The sequence below is a fragment of the Solanum stenotomum genome, chromosome 5 (genome assembly GCF_019186545.1).
Source record: "Solanum stenotomum isolate F172 chromosome 5, ASM1918654v1, whole genome shotgun sequence".
In the NCBI taxonomy this organism is placed as follows: Eukaryota; Viridiplantae; Streptophyta; class Magnoliopsida; order Solanales; family Solanaceae; genus Solanum; species Solanum stenotomum.
In genome coordinates this window covers 9,522,757-9,548,512 of record NC_064286.1, presented here as the reverse complement: position 1 = coordinate 9,548,512, position 25,756 = coordinate 9,522,757, and the positions used below count along the sequence as shown (strand labels likewise).

At 35.3% G+C, this 25,756-nt stretch overlaps 2 protein-coding genes across 2 annotated transcripts; one reads left to right on the top strand and one right to left on the bottom strand.

Moving 5' to 3' along the window:
* The first annotated feature begins 9,663 nt into the window (after positions 1 to 9,663).
* LOC125863665 (uncharacterized) lies at positions 9,664 to 10,488 on the top strand. The gene is made up of 2 exons (XM_049543703.1): positions 9,664 to 9,972; positions 10,237 to 10,488. The coding sequence occupies exons 1-2, from the start codon at positions 9,664 to 9,666 to the stop codon at positions 10,486 to 10,488; spliced, it is 561 nt and encodes a 186-aa protein (XP_049399660.1).
* An 8,956-nt stretch (positions 10,489 to 19,444) lies between these two features.
* Positions 19,445 to 19,999, bottom strand: LOC125864473 (agamous-like MADS-box protein AGL29). Its single transcript, XM_049544490.1, has one exon. It carries the CDS (start codon positions 19,997 to 19,999, stop codon positions 19,445 to 19,447), a length of 555 nt encoding a protein of 184 aa, XP_049400447.1.
* Positions 20,000 to 25,756: the final 5,757 nt, after the last annotated feature.

Sequence of the window (25,756 nt, the reverse complement as noted above, 5' to 3'; positions counted from 1 at the left end):
CTATAACCATTTATACATACACCATAAGTTTTGATTAGAAACTCATTGTCATATGTTAATATTTGACATATTTTTATGACCCACCTCAACATCACCTTGAAATGTCAAGTGAGCTACCACTTTGCATTCCTTTATTTTTATGGAGAATTTACAAAACTTTTCAAATTGGGTTGCACCAACAACAATGTGCTCAATAACTTTTCATACCACTTTGATGGCCAAAAATTACCTTCATATTTGAAGAACCATCTTAAGAACTGATAATGTTCTTACTTTTAATTACAACAATGATGACCATTACATTTTATCACACTCATATTTCATACATTAAACCACTTGTCATTTTCAGACACATTATGTCCTGCTACCACATTCACATAAGAGAATGGAGCAAATCAGCTGAACAAATTTCATGATTTTTATCAAGAGCATATCAATTTGCTCAGTCATCATTACATCTGTAACACCCCAGAAATTTTTTTAAACTAAGACTTGAACCATCCTTCGTTGTGAGTAGGATTTTACCGAGGAGTTAAAATTTCTTAAGTGTTAAGTTCACTAGATGTAGCACCTTGAGTTTGAAAATTAACTAAATTGGAAATAGCAAAATCTGAAATTTTGCAAGTTATGCTTAAGTATGAGTTTTAGGTCGACTTAAAATGACCATAACTTCTAGCTCAAGATGAGTTAGGTGTGATTCCAGATACCGTAGGAAAGACCTTTGAATTATATTTCCAACGCCATCGAGTTTTCTAAATTTTGAGTTCATATGAGGGAGATATGTCCATTTGAAGTTGGGCTGTCTAGATAAAGAAAGTCAAAACCGGATTTTAAAGGGGTATTTTGGTCTTTTCCTTACCCAATCAAATTTAATTTGTTTTTAGTAATAATTTAGGGGTATAATCTGATTAGGTTCACTTTTATAATCCTAATATACGCCTAGGGTTTTAGTTGAGAGTTCAAGAAGAGAAAAGAGGAGAAAAGAGGAGAGGATCAAAACGTTCGTCGAGAGTCTTGCATTTTGTTGCGGATTTTCTCCATGGGTTTAATCCCTCAGAGGTATGTAAGTTTCCATAGTGTTGGTTTAATTAACCACATGCCAATCATGTTATTTTCAGTGAAATTTCATTCTTGAAGTAGAAAGATTAGAGTTTTTGATGAGTTCTTGATAGGTGTTCTTAAAGTTCATTCTAAATCTTGTTGTGTTGGAGTTCTGATGATTTCTTGATATGAAATTTAGTTATTTGAGTGTTATTTTGAGTATATTAGAGTGTACTTATGTTAAGTAATCGAATCCAAGTGATTGTGGAAGAAAGCGTTCGATTCTAGGCGAGTTAGGGTGAGAAAACGAGAGAGGAAAATTTGTCGAATTTTTTGGATTGGGGCCTGGCACGATGCACCAGCCAGAGCTCCCCAAACCCCCCTCTGAAGTTTAGGGGCTGGCGCCCCGCGCCACCCATAGCACCAGGGTCGCCTGCCCCATCCAGTTTGTCGTCGGTTTCCCCGTTTGAGTTCGTTTAAAGAACACCTTCACCCCTTTTCAATTCTAACTACTCTAAGCTACTTCTAAACACCAAGAAATCATTCATAACATGATCATAACCTTGAATTCATAATTCAAATTCAAGGTAGAGTTAAGAGTTAAGTTTTGAGAATTCTTTCGAACATTCTAAGAAAGTCCCTTTGAGTCCTTTTGTGGAGTCTTCTACAACTTCTAGTAATCTATTTCAAGATTTGAGCAAGTGAGTATGAGGATGAGGAGAATGTATTCATGAGTCTACTTTTTCATCATGAGATCTTTCGTATCATGAACCGTAACTCTTGAATTCATAATTCACATTCAAAAGAGGGTTAAGAGTAAAGTTTAAGAACGTCTTTGAGTTCAATTGTGAATCCTTTCAGATCCACCATCGATTTGAGTTAAGTTTTGAGAAGTAAGTATGAGAATGAGAAGAGTCGTATACCTAAGTTCCTTATTGATATTTTGACCCTTGAGTCAAGTTGTTCATGCCCATAACTTCCGCATGAACTCCATCAGTTTAGTATCTTTCAAAGGACTAGTATCTTCAAGCTCTAAGTCTTGAGTATCGAGTTCCTAACCCTTCTGAGATTATAATCCTAATCATGGGGCTATTACCTATTACCCATGAAGTCCATGAGTTGAGTTGTTCATGCCCATAATTCCGCATGAACATTATAAGTCGAACAATCTTGAGATGAGAAATATCTTTGAGTCCTTAAGTTGAGTAGTTCATGCTCATAATTCCGCATGAACTCTGAGTTGAGCATTCTTGAAATTAGTAGTATCATTGAAGTTCTTGAGTTCCAAGTATTTGAGTTATATCTATGGTTATTGAAAACATTGCATTGAGTCATTCACGTCCATAATTCGATATGAACCATATTTGAAGAAGTCCCATACAAACGTTTTAACTTTGTTTTAAGACTTGAGCATTGAGTTGAGTAAGAGTAAAAGTGAAGTTCAGTTTCTTCAAAAGATTATATGGGAACTAAGTATTCCCAACGAGAAAATGTTTTCACATTTAAACAAAAAAAGGAAATCTTGATTTCCAAAGAGTCTTTGAGCTAGTTTTCAGAAAAGAGTAAACGCTTTCACAATTAAGCAAGAGAGGGAATGCTGAGTTTTCCAAGATAGCCTTTGAGCTAAGTTTTTGAGCACTAATCTCAAATCACAAAAGAAGTATGTTTTTAAACATAAAGAGCTAATATAATGTATATTTTGGGAATATTATTGAGCACCGATGTGGGGATGCAAGTTTCATATTAACTCAAGTCTCCATGAAAAACATGTAGCCATCATGGGTAGAAAAGGGTCATACTTTTTAGATGAATCATTTTCACATAAACTAGTGGATCCACTTATTAGTTCAGGTCCTATACCACGGCAAGGTTTAGGATGGCCCAGGCAGCGTGGTGCTAATAACGTTGTATCATCACTATAGTTCTTAAGTGATGGTTGTCGGTTAGATAAAATCCCACAACAGTAATTGCATGATTCCTCAAAGGGTTCTTCTTAATATGAATGGGGGTATGGGACTTCATTCATGCATTGCACAAGTAGACTTTGAGAGGGAGCATGGTATGTCTTTTATGAATTTATGATTATGAGTTGACATCATGTTTTAAACAGTTTTCCTTTTCTTTATATTGCACTTGTTTTAAACTGCTTTATAATGAAATAAGTTTAGTTAAGTATTCATGAGTTGAGTATCCAGAGTTGAGTATTTCAAGTCGAGTATCTAATCTTTGAGCCGAGTATCATATCTTTGAAGTCGAGTATCTAATCTCTGAGTTGAGTATCTTATCCTTGAGTACTTCTGAGTTGAGTAAGTTTGAGTAGTTTTGAGTATCCTTGAGTATTCCTTGAGTTGAGTAAGTTTGAGAAGAGGTAAGTATGTTTCCTTTTTTATCAAGTTTCAAGCTTATGTTTATGTTTTAGAATTCCCCTTACATGCTCGTACATTCCACATACTGAGTCATTTGGCATGTATCTTCTCATGATGCAGACACAGGTATTTGGGATCATCAATAGGAGATTCGTTGATACATCCGGGAGTTCGAGTTAGCTATGGTGAGCCTCATTATTTCCGTAAGATTTCATTTACTTTTCAGTTTAGTCAGGATGTAGTGGGTCTTGTCCCGACTTTCATCTTTAACAGTTAGAGGCTTCATAGATAGTCAGTATAGTAGTGAAGTTTGTATTATTCATTTGTTTTATTAAATGTTTTAAAGACTTAAGTTGCCTATTTCATAGCGAGTTGAATATATTATTTTATTCTAAGTTGTTCATTGAGTTAAAGTTTTGAAAAGTTGAGTTTATTGAATTTTATTCAGTTTTAAGCTTTTGCATGCTTAAGTTAGTCTTTCGCTTGTAGTCAGCCAGGATGAGGATTCGCTTGGGGACCAGCAATGGTTCTTGAGTGCCGGCCACGTCCAGGGTGTAGACTCGGGGCGTGACAACATCGTCATTATTTTACATTTGGAATTGAACCCAATGTACCCATAAGAAGGCAATTTTAGGTCATTATTTGTTGGGACCCAACCCAATATTTTATTGTCATGATGCATCAGGACTCTCACATGATGTATTACCCTCTTAGTGCGATAGGACTTTAATCCTCCGTCTCACCCTCAATCAATGACATAATAAGCCAAATATAATAGGACTCATCATTGAGCCTTAAAAAAAATTGTCACTTAGTGATTAACATGCACAATAAAATATAGGAAAAATTGCCACTTTGTGATTAACATGCACAATAAAATATAGGAAAAAACACAATAAAATATTGTCAACAAAATATGTACTTGATTTGAGTAATGTCTATCAAATACACTTCATCCAATTCTAAGTGTAGACGGTCGTTAAGCAATATATAACCCAATAATTGAGTTGTGGTCGAATTTCCACAGGGAGCAGTACATGTTCAAATTCAATCAAGAAGTATGAGCATGATCTAACTAGATATAGGAATAGAAATTATCGAAAAAGACATAAAACAAATTAAAAGAGTTGACACGAATGTCAGATGGGGGTTTTGATTTGCAACTATCAACTACAACGCAGTCACAAACAATTTGAAATAACAATAAGGAGAAGAATTTTGGGGATGTGATCGATTATAGGCAAATTTTGATATATGGGTAATTGAAATTACTAGTAAACGACTAAAAATCAGCGAGTAGGCTAGACTATAAGGGAGATAGCTTTCTCTCGAACAACTATCCCGAATCAGGTGATTTTTTTCGAACATCAACAAGCATAACAATGAAGAACAACCCACACCTTAATTCATCCACTCTCTCGAGCTAGATGGGTAGGATTGAGTTTAGGGTTCACTATCTCGAGCTGAACCCAGCTCAACCCAATACCTACAAAGCATTAATCAATAATCTTAGTTCTAAAACCTCTCTCTCAATCAAGCCAAGAAGATAAAATTAGAACTGCATTTGCAACTACAATTCATAAATTGAACCACAATTAATGATTAAACTCACATCAATTTAGCATTTAAACTAGTAATTAACAATACCCATAAATTAATTCAATACATAATCACATGATCACACCCCGAGAATCGGGGTTTTAGCCCAACATCATAAAAGAGTAAAAACGATTACCAAATCGAGTAGCCATCAATTGGATAAGAGTAATTTAGTCTTTACAATGCATCAATTTGCAGAAAATTCAAAACCCACTTGCAAAATCTCCAAATTAAATCTCCAAAATCCTTCAAGTCTACCGAGAAACTATGAAAAACTCAAGAAAAAGGTATTCTAAACCACTTCAGCATACTAAATTAACTAAACAAAATCTAATTTATAGTCACCAAAAATAAGCCACATAAGGCGAGGTAAGTCGGGTTCGCCGAACCGCCCATTGCTCTCTTCTAGCGCTTTTCTACCTTGGCTCTCAGCATCCTCAACTCTTGTAACTTTGGGCGATCTCTCTTTGCATCACGGAACTTCTCGGCGATTCGCCGACTGCCCCTTTTCTATCGCCTACTTGGTTTCTTCGCTCAGGGATGGCACACTGGAACTTTGGGCGGTCAAAGTAGCCAATCGGCGACACGCCAAGTGCTCTTAGAGATCCTCAGGCTCACCTTTCTTCACTTCTTCAGTTTGTTTTGTTCCTTTTTGTCTGTTAGTGTCCTTGCTTTTCTCCTCAATCCATATACATGAAAATCAAGGCTTTAACATCAATTTATGGCACAAATTAAGCATTTGAGGACACTAAATCTATATAAACAAATCCCTAAATGATTCAAATCTCGGACTCATCAACACCCCCAACTTAAACTTTTGATTTTCCTCAAGTAAAACTCAAGATCAACAATTCAAAAAGGATGTCTCAAATAGTACTGCATAAGACTCAACATGAATGCACACAACAAGGTTCAACTTACTCATGCAATGATCAATTGTGCACTCAAAGATTCAAATTGTGAATCACCATTATCAAAGATGCTCAAGTTCATAATACTTGCTTCAAATGCAAGTTCAAGCTCAACAAAGGTACTCAAATGCCCTCACAACGAAGATGATTCCCTATTCACACAAAGTTCTTCAACAATTTATAGTTCCGGAATCACATACGACTCTCACACTCACAAAGATGAACACATGCATGACTTTACCCATAGGTTTGCCCTTATTTTCCAATCATCATTCGTTTCAGCACACTCAAGATCACAAAGGTCTTTTCAAGGCTTGTAATGGGGTTGAGTGTAAATGTATGGTCATTTAGGCTCAGTGGTTGCGACCTTCATGAAGTGTGGTCTGAACATCACTTTCTTCCTTTTCTTTAACATTTTGATCATGCTCATAATCCTCCCCATTATTCAACTTCATATAAACTACCGAATACCTCATTTCTTTCGCAACTTCCAATAGTTTATTTCACAATTTTTTCATTCTTTTTCTTTGTTTTCTTCTTTTCTCTTTGTTTTACATGGAGGGGTTCCATATTTTTCACAACCATTGCTCAAGGGGAAATTTCTCACACTTCTTGATTTTTCTTCGCTTTTCACCACACCCCCAACTTAGGCTTTTGGCCTAAGTTGACTATTCAAAAAAACCACACTTCATGAAAATTATGGGTAAGTAGATAAAGAGGTATTACAATTGTTCAAGTTTCTTCCAAGAAAAGGATAAGGCTCAAGAGGGTTCAAGCAAGGTTCATACATCTCACAAGGTTGGACATAAAAGAGGTATATTGTCAAATTGTTTCACTCTTCAAAATTGTTGCTTAAGATCATTTCAAGTGCTTGCATCACTTAGTCAACCGGACCAACGGGGTAAATTCTAGGTGTCATCACACACAATGTTCAAAGTAATCTCATCACACAAGGCATTGGCACCAATATCAAACAAGAGTCCACACTTTCTAGCTAGTGTGCAATGTTCGTCACAAGAGACTCATTCGATACCCGGCTAGTCACAACGAGATGCTAAAAGTTCACTGTAACATCTTGCAACTAGAAAGAACTAGAAGGAAGTTTAAAAATCTGGAAATAGTTATTTTGGAAAGTATAAGGAAATCTGGAAAATTGTAAGTAAGTTAAAGTGAGTTTTTAGTCAACTTCAACCGACCATAACTCCTAGATAAGGATGATTTAGGTGTAGTTCCAGATATGGTTGGAAAGCTTTTGTAATGATCTTTCCAATGCCGCTAAGTTTGCACCATTCCGAGTTTGTATGAGAAAGTTATCCCCTTTGGAAGTTGGGTTGTGGGATTAAGGAAATGACCAATCCGAAAATATAAGGGGTACTTTAGTCTTTTCACTGCCCCATTATTTTAATCCAATTTTAGGAGTTTAATATGGGTCATTCAGGACTTAGTCAGTTTTAGAACTTGGGATTTCACGCTATGGCTAAGGAGAAAGGAGAAGAGAAAATAAGAAGGAGAAAAGGGTAAATTCATCAAGATCGATCAAGGAACTTGGTGTTTCGCCAAGGATTTACTTATAGCAGGTACGTGAGGCACTCATAACGTTGGGATCGTTCTCCCATGTTCCAAGCATATTTATTTTTGTTTGGATTCGTCCTAAAAGCATTTGAATATTGATGATCTTGATACATATTCTTTAGTTCATATATTGTTCTTGAATTTGACTGAGTTGGGAAGTTTCTGAGTTCGTTACATCGCATTATAGGGTCGTTTCGAGTTAGGTTTTTAGGTACATTGTTGGTTATCTGTATCTAAAAGTGATTTAAGAAAAAGAATCGAGTTTGGGTGGATTGGGGAAGAAAAACGAAGAAGAATTTTTTACGGGCGAAATCTGAACATGGGAGCACGTCGCGCAACGTGTTCCCAGAATTGAAATTTCAGTTTCGCGTCGCGGAGCTGACACGAGGTGTTCTGCCTCAAAAGACATTTTCAAAACCAAAATTAAATTATGCCTCTGCATCACGGACCCACCTTCAAATATTGATTTTTGGTCTTTTCTCATGTTCAACTATCTAGAATCATTCCTAAACATCATGAGATCTTTCCAGTCATAAATCTTAATCCTTGAATCCATAATTCAATTCAAGGATCAGTTAAGAGTCAAGTCAAGAGCAGTTAAGGTCAAAGTCAAGAGAAGTCAAGAGTCAAGTTAAGATGAGTTCTTAAAGTTTTTCAAAAGTCTTTCACAAATGTTTTAACTTTGTTTTAAGACTTAAGCTTCGAGTTCAGTAAGGATGTACAGTTTGAAGTTTATTTCTTCAAAAGTATATGGGGACTAAGTATTCCCAAAGAGATTTAAAATATTTTCACATTTAAATAAGAACGGAAACTGAGATTTTCAAAGAGCCTTCGGGCTAGTTTTCAGAAAAAGTAATCGCTTTCTAAATTAAGCAAGAAGGGAAACTGAGATTTCCAAGATAGCCTTTGAGATATGTTTTTGAGCACTATTCTCAAATCACAGAAAGAAGTATGTTTTCAAAACATAAAGAGCTAGTATATTTTTGGGAGTAGTATTGAGCACCGATGGGGAAGAGTTCATACAACTATCAGCCCCCTTAAACCATGTAGCCATTATGGGTAGAAAAGGGCCACACTTTTTAGATGAACCCTTTGTGCATAGACTAGTGGATCCACTTAGTAATTTAGGTCATATACCTTTCGCCAGGTATAGGATACGCTGGTAGCGTGATGGAGATTGATGTATCATCACAATAGCTCTTATGTGATGGTTGTTGGTTAGAGAAACTCCCACAGAAGTTATTGTATTTTTATATACATCAGTTCATTGTATTTTTACATACATTTCAGAGTTATGTTGTATCCTTGTACATACACAGAATTGACATCATGTTTTTTAAACAGCGTTTCTTTATATTGCACTTGTTTTAAACTGCTTTATATTGAAATGAGTTCAGTTAAGTATTCATGAGTTGAGAAGAGCCAAGGTAAGTGTTTCCTATAGATTCCCTTTCAAGCCTATGGTCTTTTAGCATTCCAACTCGCATACTCGTACATTCAATGTACTGATGCCAGTTGACCTGCATCGTCTTATGATGCAGACACAGGTAACTAGGATCGACATTCCAGCGCACCGTTGATCTAGTGAGCAGTTCAGAGTCAGTTGTTGAGCCTTCTTGCATTCTGGAGGATCTATTTTCATTGCTTTCTAGTTTAGTCCATTAGGATGTTGTGGGGTTTGTCACAACATCCATCTCAGTTGTTTTAAAGGCTTCATAGACAGACAGTCAGTTAGTTATTTCAGTTGTCTTTACCTTTCAGTTCTTATGTTAAAGACTTGAGTTTGCCTAAATGGCCAGTTGAATGTTCATTTATGACATTCTAGTTCCTTCATAAATGTTTATGTGATGAGTTAAGTCTTCCGCTGAGTTAGTAAGTCAGGCCAAGGGTTCGCTTGGGGCCAACAATGGTCTTCGAGTGCCAGTCCCGCCCAAGGTGTAGGCTCGGGGTGTGACAAACTTGGTATCAGAGCACAGAGTTCAAGAGTCCTAGGGAGTCTATAAAGTCGTGTCTGTAGAGTCCTATTTATCAGAATGAAGCATACCACATCTATAATTAGGAAGTTGCAACATTTAGGAAAATTTCTCACTTCTTTCACACTCATTTCGTGCGTTAGAGTTTGATCTCTAAAAAGTTTCTCTCTAATTCGTGCTTGCGCGTGTTTTCAGAAGATCATGCCTCCACGAAGAGCAGTCAGAGGTCGTCTAGCTTTGAGGAGTGTTGAGGAACAAGAGTTACCAAATGCCCTAGAAGTTCAAACCCAAGAAGAGATCAACCATGCTGATTTCCGTGAAGCTATTTGGATGTTAAGTGAAGTTGCGACCTATCATGTTGGGCAGAGAGATAATCGACACAAAGTGGTTGATACTTCAAGGATTCGTGAGCTTTTAAGGATGAACCCACCAAGATTCATAGGTTCAAGTGTCATTGAGGATCCGAAGAACTTCATTGAGGAGCTGAAAAGGCTATTTGATGTGATGCATGTTGCTGATGCGGAGAGGGTGGAACTAGTTGCATACCAAATGAAGGGTGTCACTAGAATCTGGTTCGACCAATGGAAAAAGAATAGGGCTGAGGATGCGCCAATAGTGAGTTGGGTTGTGTTTGGGAGTGCTCTCACGAGATGTTTCTTTCCCCGTGAGTCACGAGAGGCAAAGATAAGAGAGTTTATCACCCTTAATCGGGAGTCTATAAGTGTACATGAGTACAGTCTGAAGTTCACACAACTTTCCCACTATGCTCCGGAGATGGTTGCTGACATGAGGAGCAGGGTGAGTTTATATGTTGCTAGGTTGTCTCGTCAGTCAAGCAAGGAAGGCAAGGCAGCTATGCTGATAGGGGATATTGACCTAGCAAGATTTATGATTCATGTACAACAAGTTGAGGAGGATAAGCTGAAGGATAAAGAAGAGTTTAAGAATAAGAGGGCTAAGACATCAGGGGACGAGTTCAGGCAGCAAAAGAGTTATGCCAACCGGTCATCCCTCCCACAGAAATAGAAGGGACCTGCTCCACCATCTGCTAGTGCACCTGTACCTAAGAACAAAGGTGAGTACAATAGTAATTCCTATAGTTTCAGAGCTAAGCCTGCCTATTCTCAGGGTAGTATGGCGCAAAGGGGAAGTAAGCCCCCTGCCTGCGCTAAGTGTGATAGGAACCACCCAGGTATTTGTCATGAGGGCTCTACTAGTTGTTTCAAGTGTGGTCAGAACGGTCACACTGTCCTGAGAACATGCAAGGTAATGGTAATAGGGGAAATATGGCGCAACTTTCTGCAGCTGCTCCACCAGACAGGGCTGCACCTAGAGGAGCTACTTCCGGTACTAGCGGAAGAGCAAACCGCCTTTATGCAATCAACAATCGCCAAGAGCAAGAGGATTCGCCAGATGTTGTCACTGGTGACTTTACTGTTTATGCTTTGCTAGACCCAAGAGCGAGTTTATCTTTTGTAACTCATTATGTTGCTATGAACTTTGATGTTATTCCTGAGCAACTTAGTGAACCATTCGGTAATTCAAGTCCTATACCTTTGGACGGGTATAGGATGCGTTGGCAGCGTGAGGGAGATCGATGTATCATCACAATAGCTCTTATGTGATGGTTGTCTGTTAGAGAAACTCCCACAAAAGTTATTGTATTTTTATATACATCAGTTCATTGTATTTTTACATACATTTCAGAGTTATGTTGTATCCTTGTACATACACAGAGTTGACATCATGTTTTTTAAACAACTTTTCTTTATATTGCACTTGTTTTAAACTGTTTTATATTGAATGAGTTCAGTTAAGTATTCATGAGTTGAGAAGAGCCAAGGTAAGTATTTCTTTCAGATTCCCTTTCAAGCCTATGTTGTTTTAGCATTCCAACTCGCATACTCGTACATTCAATGTACTGATGCCAGTTGGCCTGCATCGTCTTATGATGCAGACACAGGTAACTAGGATCGACATTCCAGCGCACCGTTGATCTAGTGAGCAGTTCAGAGTTAGTTGTTGAGCCTTCTTGCATTCTGGAGGATCTATTTTCATTGCTTTCTAGTTTAGTCCATTAGGATGTTGTGGGATTTGTCCCAACTCTATCTCAGTTGTTTTAGAGGCTTCATAGACAAACAGTCAGTTAGTTATTTCAGTTGTCTTTACCTTTCAGTTCTTATGTTAAAGACTTGAGTTTTCTTAAATGGCCAATTAAATGTTCCTTTATGACATTCTAGTTTCTTCATAAATGTTTATGTGATGAGTTAAGTCTTCCGATGAGTTAGTAAGTCAGGTCAAGGGTTCGCTTGGGGCCAACAATGGTCTTTAAGTGCCAGTCCCACCTAGGGTGTAGGCTCGGGGCGTGACATTCACACATTGTCTATGCAACTTCATTGGCCTCATCGTAACCGCATATTCATTTCGTTCAATTAAGAGCATTATTCAAGTCATCAATATTGATCATAACCGATACTCAAATTCGCACAAGAACAGCCACAATCACACACAATACAGGTGGCACAAATTTTAAAAATAGGTTTAAAATCATTTTCATTCAAAACAAGGGGCCATAAGTTCAAGCATCCACAAGATTAAGATCAAAACACAGTCAAAACACATGTATAGATCAACAAAACTCAATATTCACAAATAAAATATAATGACAAGCGGTAGGTATGACAATACTTCACCCCACCCACAAAAGAAAAACAGTTGTCCTCAAATGCAACTAAAACAAAGATAATCAATAAAAACAACAGAGAGAGAGGTAAAAATGTCATCCTGTCAGGCTAAGCCTGAGATGAAGTTTGCATCTCAATCACTCCATCTATCGGGGAATCAATGCTCGGGTCACACTCTTGGATTGGGCATCAGTGCTCGGTGTAGCAACAACTGTGACGGGTTCTTACCTTGTCAAGTGGGACACTCTCTTTTTGGTGTGGGAGCAGAACAATGATCTGCATGTTGAAGCTCATATGGTTAGTATCAGTTATTGTATACATCCCACAAATTTTTAGGTTTTTTAGATATTGCATGACTTTATATCATGGTTGTGAACTTTTCCTCATACTCAATATATTTTGAGTACCGACCGCATTTCATAATATAGATTTTGAAGCACATCCTTCTGGCTGTGGTTAGTACAGGATCCCCTCACCTTGCACTTCTTTGGTGAGCCCTCATGTTTCCGGGACATAAATTTTATGAGTTTCTACTTTATTCTTTTTCAGTGTCAAATAGTTAAAAGCTATCTAAGGACTTGTCCTAGCAACTCATTTATGAGTTGAGTCTTTTCACATAGTTTGTAGATTTCGTGTATATTTTCTTGTATCAAATTCTCTTTTATGATATGATGGATATTAAGACTTCTTTCCACCATTTAGTTTATTCTGTTTATGTATGCTATCTAGCGTTATTCCATGTCATGTGGTTAGCTTGGGCTCACTTGTGGCTCTAGGTACCATGTCACGTCTAGGGTGTAGTCTTGGCGACATAAACATTAGAGTTGGAAATTTAATGTTTTCATTGATTGATATGTGTTGAAATTGTACAGTTATCATAAACTTCGAATGGTTGATTCCTTATAGTAAACCAATTGAATTTCAAATATATTTTTTTCAACTGACTTCTTGTCTTATCTTGACCAAAACTATTCTTTGTTTTCATGGGAGAAAGGCTTTCGATTTTACACCTAAATTTAGATACTACTTTTTTTTTATTTCAATTTTCTTCATCCTTCTAGTGAGTATGTATAGAACTAATTGTTTTCTTTGTCTCGTTTTCTCTTAGTATGTGAGTGTCTTTTTTTTATAGGAAAGACTTATCCTTTCTTTGCATAATTTAATTCTACCAAATTAAAGATTCAAAAGAAAGGTCCACTTCTCTAAATTTCAAATGACATGAGTTATCCTATACGAGAATTGTTCTTGATTTTTATGAGAAAAAAATGATGCTTCCATTCTCCGGAAACCTCAAGTCCATGTAGTAATTATTATTGTTGAAATAAGAAAAAAAAAATATTCACGTTGTTTCGTGCATGTGAACAAACAAATTATTCACTTCACCACAAGAAAGTGGAGATATGACGACATTTATTTAGTGACATTTGAAATAAATGTCAAGAAATAGCAATTTTCATGACAATTATGAAAAAAAAGTCGCAAAAATGATGACATTTAATGTAAATGTCGTAAAAACAATCACATTTACCATAAATGTCGTATAAACAATGATATTTGACATAAATTATCGTAAAATCAGTCACATTTGGGAACAATGTCATCAAAATAATGACATTCGATGTAAATGTAATAAAAACGACGACATTTGATACAAATATCGTAAACACAATGACATTTGGTAAAATGTCATTAAAAAAGTTATGACACAAATGTCAAAAATATTTAGGTTCTAATATAGACATTTACACCTAATATTAAAATCTAATTTTTTTTTAAAAAAAAAATCTCACTCTTTGAAGCAAACTCCGGAAAACAAAATTGGATGCATAAATATAATGTTAATAATTATAATAAACTCTCTATATTTTAATTCACTTGCCTTACGTAAACTTTAAATTAATCTAATTTTAAATCAATCATTATCGCATATCAAACATGCTCTTAGTTTTAGACCACAAGATTCAAAAGTTTTCTTTATTTTCTTAAACTTTGTGTTAAGTCAAAAATCATACAAACAAATTGAAATGGATGGAGTAATTATAGTTTATATATAACGGTTGTGTCTGAAACTAAGAATGTACTTTCACTTTATTCTAAACTAGAATTCATAAAATGATGTTGAGTTCAATTCTCAAACAAATTCACTAGCTTTCTTACTTTTTAAATCCAATGATTAATTAATGTAGTCGTCAATCATTTCATGAATTTTACATTCTTAAGAAATTAAGAGAAAACACACAATTCATTGATTCACATGCACAGGACAATGTAAATTAAAACAATGATAAGCTTAAGTGTTTGATACAAGAAATACAACTTAAATTAATTAGTATCTTTTATTAGATCAACTCGATGAGATTGTCCAAAAAGGTTAGTGGCAATTCATTAAAGTATTTTGTGCAAGTGATGTGGTTATTGTAATGACGCCGAAGTTCATATTTCCATTTTTTTTTCTAAAATTGGTGTTTTATCCCTATTGATAGTTGTCCAAAGTCAATTCAGATCAGTCGGTGAAATTAGTTTGTTATATTTTAACTATTCAATAATTACGATTATTTAATTGACAGGTAATTTTTAGATAATTAATTTAATTTGTAGTTAATGAATCAAATTCAATATTTATTAAATATCCGGTTTCTTTTGGCCCTCTACAAAATGAACTAAAATTTAGATAATTAATTTAATTTATAGTTGAGTATTGACTCTTTCGGATCCTAACAAAACAATATAGAATGTCATGATGGCCTCTTGTTGTTGTGGCGGCATTCAATATTACAATACTCTTTATGGCATTATGATGTGCCAATTAGCAAGCTAAACTAATAGAAGGGTGGGGTGCATAATTCCTACGTAAATTGTTATAGTTTCTGTTTTTAGCTTCAGTTTTGGAATATACCTTATGAATATTGTGTTGTAACTTCAATTGTTTTAATATATATTAAGTGCATATAGTTAAATATTAGGTGCATTGTATTATATGAATATCATTATTATTATGTCTATTGGGGATAAAGACTTAACCCTGGGCTTGAATTTTAGAAAATGTGAGACTTAACATGTTAATTGATATCAAAATTTGGAACTTGATTATAAATTTGGGGTGAGTTTTTGGGTCGAGGCCAGACACATAGTAATATCGATGTTATTAGTTTCAAAATCTTATTGTGGTTATTTATTTGAATAGGTTAAATTGATTTGGAAGCCCAACGAAAGGGGAAGACTCATGTCTCAGAGTGAATTGTTGATTAATTGAGGCAAGTCAATTTCTCGACCCTTTTTAAGTGTATAGTATCATGTATTTTCTTGTGGTATATATTGGGGATAAATAGGACTTGGTGATGGATAGACTTGTCCATATTGAATAATTCTAACGATGACAAAGGAGTAATAAAAGGCAATGTGATTAATTATTGGTGTGTAATGTGTTAAGAATGGTTTGAAAGGCTTATTGATTCATTGTTGATGTTTTATCATGATTTTGTTATGAATTGTGCATTGTTATGAAAATGACCATCTCCTCATTAATTGTGTGAACAGGTCATTTGCATTGATTATGAGACATGGTTGTGACAAGTGTTATGTGAGTTGAGCAAGAATAAGAAATTGAAGAGGATGTACTATTTTGAGGGACGAGTCGCACGTTGGATGAATATTACAATTCAAGGGACGTGTTGCAAACTGCGATGAATTCTATTATCAAGGGATGTGTCGTACACCGCAACGGATGCATGGAATGATAAGTCCCTCATGGGTCCTGGATATAGAAACATCGGATGTGTCTAACTAGGTCAGACATGCATCACCATACTTGGTATTGCATTTAATTGCGTTGCATATCTTTATCATTTTGTGAACTTGTGAGTGCCTTTCAGTGGAACTTGTGATTGGTGAACTTGATCATGTGTGTTACTAATCTGTAATCTTGGAGGGTTGTTATTAAGCTATGTGTTATTTAAATTATGAAGTGTTAGGTTGAGTTGATTTTATGCAGGTTGTAGCTGTGGAGGTTCAGTTTGATTGGTAGGAGTACCCATATTATATATTCTTAACTTGTGTTATGAGCTCGCTTGATGAGTACCGTGTTGTTTGGTACTCATCGCTTGCTCCTACATTTGTGTAGGTTATGAGCTTGGATCTTCGTGATTGCTGTCTCTTCTCTTCTTGTCCGAGGCTTCCTATGGCGATTTGTGAGGTAGTTGTTTGTCATCTTAGCGGACCCTCCTGCTCCTTATTTATGATCTTGTTCTATTCTAGAGATAATATCATTTGAGACTTGTATTTTTCTTTCAAATCAATTGTAATACTTTAGAGGCTTGTACACGTGAAAACTGGGTTTAGGGTTTTATTTGAGTTGATTCCATATTATTAGACGGTGTTAGTCTATTTTTCTTGTTTTACTTTTGCATTTATTGTATTAGTTGAGTTTAGGCTGACTTATCTTGGTGGAATAAGACGAGTGTCATCCCATCCATTTTTGGATTGAGTCCATGCATAAGTATTAGTTTGAAACCATCTTTCAAAGCATATACAGGGGCGGCTCAACCTAATTGGGGGCCTAAAGCGAAATTTCAATTCGCGGCCTAAAATATAAATACACTTCATATACGTATTTATTCAAAAAAAAAAAAAAGTACACTATTAAGATGAAAATTATTAGTACTTAATATTGTTTTTTGAGTTACTAGTTTTAGGTAAGATTTTATCAACACAACATTGAAAAACATCCTTTAAGTGAGACAATTATTATATGCATTGTTAACATAATGATATATGCAATAAGTTGATAAATATTAAATAAAGATAAGAGTTAGAAGTTTAGAATCATAGAATTTGACTCAAAAAATTGATGACTTGGTATATCTCATTTTAATATGCTTAGAGTAATGCTTGAAACTAAAATTTAAAAAGAAATAAAAAATAATTCGTAATTCTCTTTGTTCAACACTTTTCACTGTTAATTCTTATTTTTAACAAAGTACAAAAGATGTTAAAGTGGATAAAATAATTTATTTTTAAAAAAATTATACTTTTTATCATAAATAATTAATTTTTCTATAAAAATTTTAACACATAATTTATTCTTCACAAAAATTTGGGGCCCCCGAAATTTGGGGGCCTAAGGCGAAGGCCTTATTTTTGCAAGCATAGAGCCGGCCCTGAGCATATATATCATGGTGAGTCAACATAAGAAACCTTACTTAATCATTTACATAAAATATCATACTTTTAATGAACTATATTGTAACACCTCGGGAATTTGGACTTGGAATGGATAGGAAAAAGTTACAGAATGTTATCATAAACTTTGAATGGTTAATTCCTTATAGTCAACTAGTTGAACTTTAAATATATGTTTTCAACTTTTAGTTCTTCTCTTATCTTGCCCAAAACCATTCTTCGTTTTCATAGGAGAAATTAAAGGCTCTCGATTTTACACATAAAGTTAGTTGCTTATTCTTTTTTTATCTCGATTTTTCTTAGTCCTTCGAGTGAGTACGTATAGAGCTAATTGTTCTCTTTGTCTTATTTTCTCTTAGTATGTCTAGTGTTTTTTTTATTGATAGGAAAGACTTATCCTATCTTTTCATAATTCAATTATACAAAATTAAAGATTCAAAAGACAGGTCCACTTCTCAAAATTATAAATTACATGAGTTATCCTATACAAGATCTGCTCTTCCATTCTCCATAAAAACTCAAGTACATGTAGTAAGTATCATTGTTGAACGAAAAAAAAAGTTATTCACATTGTTTCGTGCATGTGAACAAACAAGTTATGTACTTTCACTTTAATCTATACTAGAATTCATAAAATGATGCTGACTTCAATTTTCAAACAAATTCCCTAGATTTCATACTTTTTTCATCCAATGATTAATTAATGCATCCGACAATCATTTCATGAATTTTATATACTTTAGAGAGTAAATAAAAGTGTGCAATTCATTGATTCACATGCACAAAACAATGTAAATCAAAACAATGATAAGCTTAAGGTGTTGATACAAGAGAAGCAACTTAAATCAATTAATATCTTTTATTTGATCAAGTCGATGAGATTGGACCAAAAGGTTAGTGGAAATTAATTAAGGTCTTTAGTGCAAGCTATATGGTCATATAGACTAATTTTACCATGAATAATCGTTTAGATCTAATGAAAAAATGAAGTCATTCTCATCACAGTTTCCATCGGAGAATAAGATAAATCACCTAGTACTTTATGAATGATTCAAATAACATTTATTGAAACCTTATTCGGTAGAAACATGATGTGGTTAAATATGAGTATTTTTAACATGAAATTGTATGGATCTAATAAAAAAAATGAAACCTCATTCTCATCACCGTCCCGTAAGAGGATGTAAATAACTCACTTAGTACTTTATAAATGATTCATTTCTGGATAATAACATTTATTAAATCTCTATCCGATAGAAGCATGAAGTTTTAAAATTTATTCTGAGGTGTAATTTTATTATGAATATGTAATGACCCTGTAGTGACCTCAAGTTATTTATGACTTTATAGGACTGACAGTTCAATCATTGGGTCGTTCATTTGAGTTTTATGCGAGTTTTTCTCGTTATAGAAGTTCTTAAGTGAAAGGGGTGACTTTAGTCAGCATTTGAAGTTCAGGTGTCGGATGTGATTTCCGTCGGTTCCATCAACTCCTAAGGGCCAATTTGGGCTAGTCGCAGGGTTGATTTGGGCCTTGAGGCTTCTGATGCGAGTTTATGTCATTAGGTGTTCAACTTTGATGTTTTGGCCGAAGTTTGACTTCGATCAACATTCATACTTTTGTCAGCATTCTTGTTAAATGTGCTCGGATAAGTTTTGCACAACATTCATTTTTTATGTTGTCCAAATTATATGAATTTAACTTGTTGGAACTTATTGACCTCTTGGAAATAAAACTTGGAGACTTTAAATTCTCCTTTAAATATTGATTTTTTCAAACTCTTTCATCACATAGAGTTAAATCCTTTTGTATTTTAGTAAGTTTTAGTCACATATTTCTGTTTCTCTATTTTCTAAATAAATTTTTTGATATGACGTGCTTCAAATATAGTTTTAGACAAAGTGAGAGGTTCGTATATTAGGTTGCGTATAATTTAAACCCATATTATGATATTAATTCAAACATGTTGGAGACAATAGATAATCATAAATATAAATGTCTTCAATAAATATCATTGCAAAGTACAAGAATTAAATATCATAATTGAAACAAAATAATAAATAACAAAAAAATTAAAGCAAAGGACTTTGATAAATAATATTATCTGAAGATAATTCGTCTAGAAGACATTAGGTGAGATATTTGCATCATCTGATGGAATCTGTGAGGAGGATGAAGCTCCATTTTCTAGCTGCTCCAAATGTTCGTTCAAACTAAATTCACCGGAAATTAACCAAGCTTCAAACTTCATTGTATTATGTACACTGAATCGGTCTATGGACTCCCACCAACCTATATCTCTAGCCTCACTCATTCGATCTAATTTTTCATTTGCAATCTTTTCTCTTTCGTCCAATTCATTAAGAATATCATTAAATTGACTTACTTTTTTGCGTGCTTCTACCGCAACAAGTCGGTCACTTGCATTTAATTTTGTTGTAGGATTTATAAAACGATCAATGACCACATTAGAGGTTGGACTAATAAAGGAATAAGGTATACCTTTCGGTGAAAACATAATAATTCCAAGATCGACATCACATTCTCTAACAAGTTCACAAGCTTTTTTGTATAAGCCAGAACGTCGTTTAGAGAATGTAGTGAATCGAGCAGATTCATTCTCTATGTTCTCCAATGGATTTTTATGACGTCCTGATGTCTTCTTATGCTCCATGCTAGAATATAATGAAATATATTAGATAATTATTTCTTAAAACATATGTGTACTAAGAAGAAGAAATATCATGCATATTTATATACATAAATTTCACAGTGGTCATTAAATTACTTGCCAATATCCCAATAAAAGTAATTTTTTCTTGATATTGAAAGTTATTAAGGAAAATTTATATTAATTTTGATATTCAAAATCTGATTTTATAATAACATAAATAAATCTAAAAGTTAATTTAAATAGGTAAGTTGGTGTTTAATATAGTACATGAAATTTATCAATTTGTAATTAACTATTGTGAATATATTTTACTATTACTAGAATCTTTTGGTTATTTTATAGTAACTAAATCAAATTATGCACTTGCTCAAATAAAAATAAATCCACTATTTAACTTGAAAAGAAAAAATATATTAATGTACTTACAATTTAAAAATAATAGATCTTTCACCTTGTAAATTGATGTTCATTTAAGAAGAATAAATCTAAATAAGTCAAACACTCAAACTAATAATAATGAGTGAATGTATAATGATATGCGTAATTCATGTATTATTTATTTTTTGCATAATAAGTATGTAATTTACGTGTATTAGCTAGCAAAAGTTAACAATGAATCAGACCGGACATTTGTGAAAAGATAGATCCCTTTGTTTTATCAATTACAAACTTCTAAGGGATAGTTTGTTGTGAGGGATAACAACATATAGTCCCGGGATTAAAATATGATGCCACTTAGTTTGTTTTTTGGTTGGCCAATCCGAGATAACTTATCGCGTGATTAATAATTAATACCGAATTAAGTTATCTCTACCCATAGGTTGTATAGTAATCTCATCATATTTTTATCATGGGATAAACTCATTAAATAACAAAATTACCCTTCAATCTTTTATATTCTTTCCTTTATTTCACTTTCCTTTATCCATAATAATTTCATGATTACTTTTAAATCTCTTTTAAAATTGTTTTCGTTATTGTGTTGTTTTCTATTGAATCAAAAGGCTTTTAAAAGAATCTTCATTATGTTTAGTGCATTCAGTTGGGAGTAGACTTAGCACCGAGTTGGACTAGGGTTCATCGTACCCTCATAGTCTCAAAGTGCCCGCGTAGGATTATATGTCCCCTCTGTTGGGCATCAATTTTTAGTGATCACACCACAATCATGATTTTATACCCCTGACAAAGTATATTAGGTCCTCTCGATGAGGCGTATACATCGGACTCCACATTTAGCTCACATGGTTTATGTCGATTAATAGTAGCTCCCACAGTCAGACTCTTAGTGCATTTGACCAGGTTTTCCGCATTTATATCAGTATACAATTCAGCATGTTATCTTCATGATTAGTACTTGGTCATTGCATTCAGCTTAGCTTTTCAGTTATGTTTCAATATTTATATTCTTACTCAAATTATGTCATTGCTCAATTATGCTTTGTTCAGCTCATATATATTTGTTCAACTTAGTATCTATCTCATGCATGCTCATTACATTTCAAGTATTAACGCATACTCTGTGCTACATCCTTTCATGATGTAGGCTCAGGTACTCAGCATCCAGATCACGCTTAGATCGATTCTCGATCCGCTTTCAGCAGCTTTAATAGTGAGTCCTCATATTCCGACGACAATAAACATGCTTTCATTTTAGTTATTATTTTTAGTTTTAGTTTTGTTAGAGTTAGCTGGGGGCATGTACCTGCAACTCAACTCAGTTATAGGCTTTTCAGACATAGTAGTAGATTCAGCTTGAGTTGTTTAAGTGGTTGTTTCAATTATCACTAAACTCTTAGTTTATTTCACTTATATTTAGACTATTTGGGTTTTTCACCATTTTAAGATATCCACTGTTATAGCTTTCGCACAGTTCATATTTTACTTAGTTATTTTTCGTATTCTTATGATATGACAGACTCAGGGTTAGCTTGGGATCACTCGTGATCCTAGGTCATATGTTACGTCAAAGGGGTAGCCTCGGGGCCTGACAGCTAATGTTGTTGTGGTGTTTTGAGCAGGTTGTCCATGGAGAGTAATGCTCATGTTGAGGAAGGCAAGAAATAATTGGCTAAGAAAGTTCATAGACTTGCCCATTTGGGAGCTCGTCTGTTGGATTCCAGTGAAGGTGGAGTTGTGGTGATGAATGGGGCTGAATCATCACTAGTGTCAGAAGTGAAGGAGAAACAAGATAAAGACCCTATTATACTTGAACTAAAGGCAACTGTTTATAAGCAAAAGGTAATAGCTTTTGAAAAAAGGTGGAGATGGTGTATTGAGATACCAAGGTAGATTATGTGTATCAAAGGTGGATGAACTCTATGAGAGGGTCATGGTAGAAACTCTTAGTTCCAGATATTCGATCCATCTTGGTTTCACAAAGATGTACCATGACTTGAGAGAAGTCTATTGGTGGATTAGTATGAAGAGATGCACTGCTAAGTTTGTTGTTAAGTGCCCAAACTGACAACAAGTCAAGGTAGAACACCAAGGGCCCGACGGTGCGGCTCAGAACATAGCTCTTCCAGAATGGAAGTGAGAGATAATTTGTAACATCCGGCAATGTGAAATAATTGAAGAGGCTTAGAATTGGAAATTTTCATTTTTGGAAAGAATTTTAAAGATCTGGAAAATTGGCTAAGTATGGGAAAAAGTGAGTCTTTGGCCAACTTTGAATAGTCATAACTCCTAGCTCAGGATTAGTTAGGTGCAGTTCCAGTTTTGTTTGCGAAGCTCGTGGAATGATCTTTCTAGCGCCACCAAGTTTGCTCGATTCCAAGTTTGTATGAGTGAGGTATGCCCTTTGGAAGTTGGGAAGTTGGCAGGGAAGTGAAGTTCGTCCGGAAATTTTGAGGGTATTTTGGTCTTTTCCCTAATCATTTCTTTGGGTTATATTGAGGTGTTAGGCTGATTTTTTTAGATCAGTTTGTCCCATTTTAAAAGAGTGAGAGTTAGGGTTTTTGAGAGAGGAGGAGAAGAAGAGGAGAAAAGAGAAGAAGAAGCAAGGATTCGTCAAGATCGTCATGGATTTCGTCAAGGGTGATCCCTATTAAGGTATGTGAGTTCATAGTGTTGGTTGGTTCTTTCCCCAACACGCCAAACTCATTTTTTATTATTGAGAAAAGATTGATTATGTTTGTTGAAGTTGTTGGTTTTATTTGTTGAAGTTGTTGGTTGTGATTGTGTTGAAGTTCTTGTTGATTTGGGACATGTTTCCAGTTGTGTTTGTGAGTTGAAATCTATTGTATGTTGAGGGGTTTATGATTCTAAGTGTTTGGGGCTGGATCCATTGAAGTTAAGGAGGTTTAGAGTTGGAAAAATGAAAGAGAAGAGTCGGATTTTTTGGGGAAAAGGCTGGGGCGTCGCGCCTGCCAGCGCGCCCCAACAGGGGTTCTGAGGTTTTACCCTTGGCGTGGCACATCTCTTAGAGCGCCAGCAGGCCCCTTCTGAACTTCAAGGGCTGGCGCTCCGCGCCTCTCAGAGCGCCAAGGACACCAAGTCTTCCCATTCCTTCCCCACCTTTTCATACATGTTCCTAGGTATTGTACCTATGTTTCCTAGTTGTTTTCAACACTCCAATGTACGTCTAAACGTCAAGAACTCATCCATAACATGTGATCAAACACCTTGAATTCATAATTCCAATTCAAGGAGAGTTAGTTTCCAAGCCAAGTGAAGTTAGAGCCAAGCTTAGAAGTTAAGAAGTAAGTCAAGCAAGAGTCTTTAAAGTTTTTCAAGAGTCTTCATTGAACGTTTTAACTTCTTTTTAAGGCTCAAGTTTCAAGTTAAGTATAGAGTTTCAAGTTAAGTAAAGAGTCAAGAGTTTCAAGTTAAGCCAAGAGCAAGAGTCAAATGCATTTCTCAAAGTTATTAGAGAACTAAGTATTCCCAAAGAAGTTTATAAATGTTTTCACATTTAAGATGAGAGAAAACTGAGATTTCCAAAAGAGTTTTGAACAGTTTGAGCACTATCTCTTTTAAAGAAAAGATGAGTTTTGCGAAAGAGCTTCTAAAACATGATTAGTATGACAAATCGAGTATGTCATCAATGTTTAAATAGTATGGTCTCTAGATATACCATCAATGTTAAAGCAGTATGAATATCCCGAGTCATCAATGATCATATTAAATTATGGTTTTGAGATGTTCTTACAAAGAGTTTTCAAGAGCCTTTGGGCTAAGTTTTGAGTAATTATCTCAACTAAAGAAAGATGTGTTTAAAACACTTATGAGCTAAAGTATTTTTGGGAGTAGTCTTGAGCACCGAATTGGGGACACGAGTTCATATTAACTCAACTCTCCATAAGAACCATGTAGCCAAACATGGAATTTCTTGGGTCATACTTTTTAGATGATCCCGTAAGTTAAGCTAGTGGATCCACTTAGTAAAGTTAGCTTCCTATATCACAGCAAGGTATAGGATGGTCCTTGGGCAACGTGAGGTAAAACGTTGTATCACTACTTAAGCATGTAGTGGTGGTTATAGGTTAGAGAACTCCCACAGTAGAAAGAGCTTGGTTCCTCGAGAAGTTCTGCTTAGTATGGATGGGGGTATGGGACTTCATTCATGCATTGCACAAGTAGACTTTGAGAGGAAACATGGTATTTTCATGATATTGTAAATATGATTTTTATGTCATGTTTTAAATAGTTTTGCAAGTTTTATATATTGCATGTGTCTCATTACTTTATATTGAGTTCAGTTATTCATGAGTTGAACAGAGCCAAGGGAAGTTCTCTTTTGTATCCCTTTCAAGTTGTTGTTTAGCGGTCCAGCTCGCATATTTGTACATTCCATGTACTAATGTCAGTTGGTCTACATCTTGTTATGATGCAAACACAGGTACCCAGGATCAGCATCCTGCACGTCGTTGATCCAGCTGAGCACTCCAGAGTCAGTGGTGAGCCTCCTTGCATTCCGGAGGACTCAATTATTTTGTGTTCTTAGTTTTTGTTTTATTAGGATGTTGCGGGGTCTGTCCCAACATCCATCTCAGTATTTTAGAGGCTTCATAGATAGACAGTCAGTCAGTTAGTTTTGAGTCTCTCATCTATGTATATATGTAAATATTCTATTTTGAGACTCGAGTTGCCGTTATGGCTAGATTTTATCAGTTGGGTTGTTTTATAACCTTCCATTGGCTTGAGTTATGCTGTTGAGTTAAGTTTTCACTGAGTTAAGAAAGCCAGGCCAAGGGTTCGCTTGGGCCAACAATGGTTTCCGGATGCCGATCCCGCCCAGGGTGTAGGTGTCACGCCCCGAGCCTACACCCTAGGCGGGACCGGCACCCGGAGACCATTTCTGGCCCCAAGCGAACCCTTGGCCTGGCTTTCTTAACTCAGCGGAAACCTAACCCAACAGAATAACTCAATAAAATGCAATATTACAAAACAACCTAACTTATAAAATATGGCCATAAAGGCAACTAGAATCTCAAAATAGAATATTTACATATATACATAGATGAGAGACTCAAAACTAACTGACTGACTGTCTGTCTATGAAACCTCTAAAATACTGAGATGGATGTTGGGACAGACCCCGCAACATCCTAATAAAACAAAAACTAAGAACACAAAATAATTGAGTCCTCTGGAATGCAAGGAGGCTCACCACTGACTCTGGAGTGCTCAGTTGGATCAACGACGTGTAGGATGCTGATCCGGGGTACCTGTATCTGCATCATAAGACGATGCAGGCCAACTGGCATCAGTACATGGAATGTACGAGTATGCGAGCTGGAAACTAAGCAACATAGG